Genomic DNA, 8,815 nt, shown 5'->3' on the forward strand with positions numbered 1-8,815 from the left:
TTTAGACGACTTTTAGCCAACAATTTCAACCAGTTTATTGTAGCTATCTATTACATAACGGCTTCAACTTCATCCATAACTATTGTAAAAGTTTATCCACTACTTTTATTTTATACAGTTATGCAATACTCTCAGCTATTTATCTCAACCATCTATCCATTTAACTAACTGTTTAGACTTCTATGCTCACTTGGCAAGTTTTCACGCACTCCTTTCTCCCCCTTTTAGGTTATTTAGTAAAATAAATCTGATTAAAGTTGATAAATTAGATTCAAAACAATTGCACACTTGGTAAAGTACGGTCCAACTCTAACGTATAATATGAATTTTAAATTGCACAGTCGTGAGTTAAGTTAATGGTCTGCAGGACACAACAACAATATAATCTCAGCAGCTTCTGTATATATTTATAAACCCATTAACAATACTATTAATAATTAACGCAAAGTGGAAACATGAGGTGTGAGAAAAGAAGTAGATAAGATGCCACCCCTCCTCTCTCACACATTTACAGCTGGTTGATGCACTGGGGAGAACCGTTCATTATGTAACACGTTTCCAGTAACCTGTTGATGTTCCCAGTAAAATGTGTGGTCAGCTGAGTGTTATCACTCCTTCCTGGAACAACTACAGTGTGGTAATTATTTGTACCTTCGGAGAACAAACAAAGGGCTGTTATAAATACGTCTTAATATAAATAGGTTGAATAATAAAATTAGTAATGGCTGAATTCTATTTAGCTGCTTAAATCTCAAGGTCCTGGTATTGTTCATGTTGGCTCACTGTGACACTTGAACAGAGAATAATCTTATTAGTAACACCTGCGTTTTTCCTACTATGACACGTCAAAATATGAGCTGTGAAAAAGGCCTTTGTAGCAGGAGCTGCTTCGGCAATGTGGGCAAGGTTTTACTCGCATTTTGTTCCATTTGCACAACAGAGAAACTGATGAGAGCATTGAAAGGAAATGGAATTATAAGTAGGCTCTTTATCTACTACTTTCCCGTGTGAATGGTTAATAAAAATGGATTTACTTTACGTGGTGGAGGGGGGCGTGCTTTTTCTTTCAGTGTGTTGAACGAGGGAGAGTCACATTTATTTCTTGCTTATTCTCAAATATTTATACCTTTACACATGTCAGTACTCTTTGTGTTTTTAATCTTTTTAAAAAGATTAAAAAAAGGACGAGCCGAGCACAAACAAAGACTCATTCAAACCATCTCCACCAGATAAAACTTGAGTCTGAATCCAGAAGCAGGTGGAGATGTAAGGTTGGAGGTTTGCCAACGGCCTGCAGAGTCTAGAGTTTCCTACTGACATCAGTGATAAGTGGTCCCTCCGTGCTTTGTTACGGAGCCTGTCACGTGTAAATTGCATAAAAATGTACTTCTGTAAAAAAAGTATAATGACTGTGTCAAACCGTGTAACTCTGTCGCAGTGTCAGAAATGCCATAAATGCATCACGGAATTTAAAAGAGGAAGTTTATGGCGTGTTAAAGGCGGCGGGCTTGTCTGCAGCATCATGCCAGTGTGGCTCGTTGTGTTTGTTGGCTCGTCTGTCGTCCACCAGCAGCAGCATCAGCGCCATGACTCACCTGCTGCTCGGAGCCGTGCTGCTGGGGAACCTGGGCGTCTGTGTCGCAGCGCAAGGTAACCTCTCATATGTTCATGTTTAATGGCATCGATGATTAGCTGTTATTGTCTGACTGATTTGACTGATTTGATTTCAGAGACACGCTGATTTAGTTCTGTCCCATCTGTCCACCCTGACACTCAGCTGACAGGAGACTCACAGATTTATGCTGTAAGAAAATAAAGGAGTGCAACTTTAAATGTATTGGTCTCTAATAAAAGCCAACCAATGACAGACCTTATAAAGAGATAGACACTCTGATCCACTGCCTTATCTGAACATCTTGTTTACTGATGTTACGTTGCAACCGGGCGACGTGAAAGTCAACAGAATAACTTTTATTAAGCAGCAAATGAAAGACTCACACGTGGTGTTAGATGTTGTAAGTCATCAGTAATCACCAGTCAACAGAAGGGGAAAGAGATCAAATAAAGAGAGTGATGAGTGTGGGTGTGTGACGGGACTAAATTGTGTCTAAAATGAGGCAGCAGGGTCAAAGTCTCAAAGTCTCAAAAAATGACTGAGTTCTTGAAAAATCTTCACAAGGAAAATGTGGATTTGATCCGCTTTAACTTATAAACTTATTTAACTGTAGTTTGTTTAAAATTTTGGAGGCATTTTAGCCTTAAGATGCTATTGAATCCAAATTAGTTGTGATTGACCATTACAAGATATGCTGTATGTAGGTGTATATGTATATTTATATATTTATAGCATAAATGCTGGGCTGTGACTACACCTTCTGTATTCTTCTGCTGGAGCACTGGCTGTAACACACTTTTTTCCTAACTCTTAATGGGTTTTACTCCATTTTTATTTTCATATACCATATATACATACAGTATATATATCTTTACTAAGGAGCTGCTGTATAATAACCACCATTATTACTTTACTAACCAACCAAACACACAACAGATCACTTCTTTTTCATGAACTTAATTGATGCTCTTCTCCACTCGTAATCAATAACTTCCTCAGTTCCAGATGTGCTCGTTCCACCCACTCAGGTGAGGTTTCACTCTGTGGACTACAAAAACATCCTGCGCTGGACTCCGCCCACCAACAGCACCTCCCTGCAGTACTACATCCAGTGGAAGATGTGAGACATTACACACACACACACATGTGAAGTAGAGCTACAGCTAACAGTGCAAACTTTCAGTGTTTTTTTCTTTCTTTTTCCTGTTGATGCATGAACTCATCCAAAGAAGAATCTATTAAACAAGTGTCAGACTTTAGATAGGAAAGATTCCTGCAAAAATATATATATTTCATCATTAAGTCTGTTGTTGAGATCTTTTCTTTAAACAAGTTTTTAAAAAGAAAAATCTACCAATGGAGTGATATCATTTCAACGTAATGGGCTGAATGTTGAACAAGAGACTGAACTACTTGTTAAGACGTGTATTTGAGTCTAGATCATCAGTAAGCAGTGGTGGAAAGGAAAAGTACATTTACTCCTCAAGTACTTTACTTAAGTATTTTTACTATTCAGTGGGAAACATTGTACTTTTTACTGCACTACATGTATTTGATAACTTAAATTACTTGTTACTCTGCAAATTCAGATTGATAATATGAAATATAATCAACAATTCATTACGATGTATAAGTTAAGTATAAGTAAATTCACAAGCTACCCAGCAGCATGTAAAGTAATTAAAATTAGCCCCACGTTTACCAGCTGCAACATTAAAGTGATGCTTACACGGAAAAATAAACGCTCACCTGTTGATGTCTTGTAACACCGCTCCTCGCTGTGCTCGACAGTTATGGCGAGCCTCAGTGGTTGGATGTGGACGGCTGTCAGGGGATCCACAAGCACCAGTGTGACCTCAGCGGCGTGACCTCTGACCCCAGAGAGTGGTACTACGCCAGAGTGCACGCTTCCTCTCTGTCCTCCAGCAAATCAGCCTGGGCCCTCTCCCCGCGATTCAGCCCACGCTGGGACAGTGAGTGTTTACACTTCTCCTCTTCCTCCTCATCCTCCTCCTCTTTGTCTACTAGCTTCCCCAAAGTGATGCAACGACACACAGAAGAATAGATGCTGCCTGGTACTTCAACCCCCCCAAGCTACAATGCAAAGTCACAAGATGTCTTTCTTACGAAACAAAACACTGTTACATGATTGTATTTCTCTGCTATACATAGTAAAACTTCAACTTCCTTCTTTTAGTTAACAACTACAAAATAACTTCGATTTTGTGCTTCGTCATTGTGCAAAAAAACAAAATAACTAAAGTAGATCCTCTTATTTGCAGCCAAAATCAGCCCTCCTGTTCTGAGGCTGAACCTCACTGAGAAAGGGATTGTGGTTCGCTTGAAGCCCCCCAGGCTGCTCGTCCAGAAGATGCGCAGCAGTCTGCTCTACAAGATCTACCTCATACACACCAGTGGAGAGGAGGTACACACACACACACACACACACACACACACACACACACACAAACACGAAAGCTTCCCTAGGAAATTACAAACCTGTAAAATTGAAATTTTAGGGCTGCCACTAACAATTATTTTCATTATTGATTAGTTTGTCAGTTGTTTTTGATCAATCGATTAATTGTTTAGTCTATGAAAAACTGCGATCACATGAGTCCGAGGTGACGGTCCACGACCCAAAGATATTCACTTTGTGATGTGCAACAGAAAAAAACAGCAAATAATCACTTTGGAGGAGCTGGAATCAGAAAATGATGGTGGTTTTTGCCTGATCAGAATTCTTGATGATACGAGATACGATTCATTTTATGTCGATCGACTAATAGATTAACACTTTCAGCACTAAAAGAATCACAGACGCGCTAACATCCCTAGAGCCTGGAAAAAATTATTCAATGTGTACGTTAGAAACAAATGACATTTAAACTACCATTATAAAATAGAAGGGGAAGAAGAGGAAGAAGTACAAAAACAATAACAATAAACAAAGAAGAATAACATCAAGAACAACATGAACAACAACAACAACAAAAAACAATAACAACTACACACTGTTCTTCCTCCTTTCAGGCTCAGTTTGAGGGTTTAACCGATCCTCTGTCTTATTCTGTCCTCTTCAGGAGGTGTTTGAGATGGAATACGACTCTAACAAGGTGACTCTGAAAGATCTGAACCACAAGGCCAAATACTGCCTCCAAGCCCAGACCATGATCCCCCTCCAGACCAGGAGTAGCGATCGTGGCTCTGTGAAATGTGTCACTACGCTCTGATCACACAGGTATGAACACACACACTCGTATCTACACATGGTGTTGAGGTGTCCTGTAGCTACGAAACATCGACACATAAACTCCTCTTTCTCATTATTTCTAGCAAGACTTTGTTAAGATAAGTAGATTTAGTAAGACCACTACAGTGCAGATCGCAGACTAAATGCAGAGTCCTGCTGTAGTAAAAAAAACAGCTACCTTGTCCGTGAGAGTATGTTACAAGTGTCTGCTTTGTGTGATTGTGTCTGTGCTGCACACAGACCAGCTGGACGGTATCGTTGGCGAGTGAAAGGTAACCTCTCTGCTGTAACAAAAGATTACCAAATGAGAAGTCAAGTATCAGCTGTCGCAGAACAATCGCCCGAGGCAGTGAGACAGAAAGAGGGAGGGAAAATGAAACTCCTGGAGGAGAAATCTTAGCAGGAGAGTTTCTCCACAATGACTATAATTACCTCTGCTCACCCCACCCTTCTCACTATTTTTAGATCTGCGACGGATGTATAGTGCAGTTCATTAACCTCCTCCATCTTTCTCTCCCTCTTCTTCTATTGTGCTGTAGACAAACTCTACCAACATGATACACTGAATGACTGGACTCGTCATCCATCAGTTCAGCTTTAATTATCCATCGCTACCTCGACAGCTGCAGCCATAAACATCCATGCCAATAAAAGTGATGCACTTTAATATTAAACACATTAAGGATCTGACATGTGGTTTAAACTCTGAGCGTACAGAATATTTGACTTGAATGAGCCTCCAGGATGCTGTAACTGCATTGTTTCACTCAGGAAGAGCTTTTTAAAAACATGTTGTTTGTGAAAATGACAAATTAGTCTTAACTCACAGTCCACTTAGCAGCTTTTTTCCTCAGTGAGAAAACTCCACCTGCCGATGAAGACTATGAGATGTGGTTCAAAGCTCTGGAAAAAGCTAGTGAGTGGACCTTGAGTTAAAATGATTTAGTTTGTTTTGTGGTAAACTGAACTTTAGACACACTACAAGCACAGTGAAGTGCAACTGACTTCAGTAACCAGAGATCATATGAGAAGACATCAGTGAATTACACAAACCAAAACACTAACTAATATCTAGTTTAGCTTTCTCTGAGGCTATTCAGCTACTTTGGTTTTTTTTTTTTGTCTTAACACTTGTGTTTATTTACTGTGAATGGAGAAAATGTTATGCCAGTGAACATTCCCAATGCCAGAGTTTCATTTGTTCAGAGACAAGTGAATTCAGAGGTGATGGGGACGCTGTGCAGTCTCATCTGCTGATTTAGGCTAATGTGACAAGTGTAGTTTTCCCAAAAAATGATTTACAATTTCCTTCTAATTAAGTTTAAAGTAACAATGTCTTGAATGGGAATGGCTAAGGGATTGTCTACTGATACTTGGATAATCATAATTACCACTCTATATTGTCACTATAGAGCTAAGTGATATCAATAATGCTAAAATCGGATTTTAATTAGTCAGAAGTCATTATACATGACCAGGGTATAACTTTTTGTATGTGCAGGTTTTGCTACACCTCTTTCTGTCATACGCACAAGATCAAATGTAGTTTAAGTTAACAGTCACGCTCAGGTTTTATATCCGATCCACCCGCGAGGGTCAATGGACGCCATCTTAACTTTTATCAAAGAGCTCTCTAAAAAGTGAGTGAGTAACAGTGAGTTGACACTATTCAGATGCACAACTTTGAGAATGTATCGTGCCAAATGTATTTGTTGCATGTGTCACATTTCAAATAAAAGCCACAGACGCTGTTTACATTGCTGTCAATCAATCCCATGAAAGGTTAAAAATCAATTAAGTATTTATACTGTCTCTATATACCTACCATGTCTTTGCTCCAAGCCCGTTGGTTCCTACTGAAGACTCTGTACAGTCACAGTAATTCCCTTAGACAGCTGGGCACTGTCGTTTTTAACAATTGTTACTCAAACAGGACTAAATAGTGTATTTGTTGGGGACTATTTTCAGTCGCGGATTAATACACATTTGGTATGCTAGCTAACATTTCTGGCAGGTTGGGCGGTCAATGTAGGATTGACTCAAAACAAACGACAGTGCCCGTGTTCTTGGTAATGAAGGAACATGTCACCAAGTGCAATGGTGTGGCTCACTGATGTGTTTCTGACAATAGTAGAGATCCAGTCTTCTCAATGGATTCGTCAACAGTAAGAGAAATATCATTACTTATCCTTTACGCATAGCTGACCTCCGGATTGTACATAACACTGTGGTCATTAAATAGCATGAGTTTAATAGCTTCATTTGAATCATCTAGCATTTCTCCAGTTTTATCTACTGTGAGATATTTTTACTAGCAAGCAAGCAAAACACAGAAACCAGCTACAACGCTACATGCTCACTGATGCATTAGCACTAATAATCTAATAATGACACATCAGTAACGGGGGTCATTACATTTTGCTCATAATACTAATACACTACCTTGTGGTATTGCGACTTTTATTTACGTAAATGATCCGAATACTTCTACCACCATTGCTTAAAACTTAAGAGAAAACAGCATTGAATAATTGTGGTAATTCAGCCTCAAAAGAAAAACAACAAGGCAACATTAGTCTTGATTTAGACTTTATTCAAAATGTTGATAAACTTGATACTCTTGATCAATCAGGTGTGAAATAACCAATACTGTAATGATAACAAAAACCGCTCGCTGAAACAGATGTACTCAAAGCTAAATCTGACACTTTCAGATTCAAAGGAAGTCTTGTTGTTATTTGATCAGGAAGGTGACGGGTCTTTCAGCCGCTGCACTGCGCCTCTGAGGTTGTTTGAGTTTTTGTACGGAGTAGCTTTCCTTGTAAGAACTCCTCACTAGCAGCTAGTTCATTTAGTGGTTTTGGTCCTGAAGACAGAGGCCTTAGTGCTGGTAGAGTTGAATTTGGTCCCATAGCCAGAAGCCTAAATGCACCATACGAATAACTAGTATCACAAATATTCTTGCTGCAGTTTGTCAAATGTAGTGGAATGTTTATTTGGGTACGTTGAGTCATCGTTAACCTTAATAGACAAAACCTTTTTGTTAACCACCAGCCAACAAAGTTTTGTGATGACAAACTGCAGACTTCAGCTTCACGCTGAAATACTTTGATATATTTTGAGGGGAATATTCAGTACCAGTGCATTATGGTATTTACAGATAACCCTTCATTCATAACAAATGGGCTTGTAAACTGCACCTTTAACAGCTCCATGATTAGTAAGGCCTTTACAGTGTTGGTTTGACAGTCAGTGGTCATAAAATACAGAACATGGGAGACTTCACATTCTAAATCATCATAAGATGCCACAGTGATACACACATCAGGAATCACAATTATATTTACACCATTTGGGAATTCATATCTTACTGTAAATGAGCCCTTGTTTCGTCCTTCAAGCGGGACACATTTTGTAATGAACTTCTCAAAAACAGACTGAAGTAAGACAGCGATAACAAGTTGGGGGAATATAAGCATTAACAATTAAGATTTGATGTTGAGTTTGAATTTGATCAGTTTTTAGGGAGAGGGCCCGGGAGTGACCATGGAACTAGGTACAGTTTATATTCCTGCATAGTCAGACCTCCATACTGTCAAGTTCACAGAGAGGGCGGAGACCTGGGATATTAAACCCTTTGCTAATCCTGTGGAGGACATTCAACTGGCTGTACGTTTACAGTATAGTAATGAAAGGTTAACCGTGTCTTCACTCTCTTTAGCCAAATTCTGTCCTCAAATGTCTCCAGAGCCTCCTGAGCTTGATGAGATTAAAATTTGGCAACATGGGGAAACCGTTAATGTTGCATTAAAAAATGTAACCAGAACCCGACTGAACTAAACGTCAAACCAATTAAACATAACAGTGCAATCCGGTATGTTAAACTAATAAAACCTTGAAAAAGTTGAGCTTTAAAAAAAAAAAGAAAAAAAAAAAGAAGAAGAAAA

At 39.1% G+C, this 8,815-nt stretch overlaps 1 protein-coding gene across 1 annotated transcript; it reads left to right on the forward strand.

Annotated features, from left to right (window-relative positions):
* The first annotated feature begins 1,586 nt into the window (after positions 1-1,586).
* Positions 1,587-4,848, forward strand: il22ra2 (interleukin 22 receptor, alpha 2). Its single transcript, XM_070915880.1, has 5 exons — positions 1,587-1,650; positions 2,621-2,735; positions 3,407-3,588; positions 3,898-4,040; positions 4,699-4,848. Exons 1-5 carry the CDS (start codon positions 1,587-1,589, stop codon positions 4,846-4,848), a joined length of 654 nt encoding a protein of 217 aa, XP_070771981.1.
* Positions 4,849-8,815: the final 3,967 nt, after the last annotated feature.

The sequence above is a fragment of the Enoplosus armatus genome, chromosome 12 (genome assembly GCF_043641665.1).
Source record: "Enoplosus armatus isolate fEnoArm2 chromosome 12, fEnoArm2.hap1, whole genome shotgun sequence".
Classification (NCBI taxonomy): Eukaryota; Metazoa; Chordata; class Actinopteri; order Centrarchiformes; family Enoplosidae; genus Enoplosus; species Enoplosus armatus.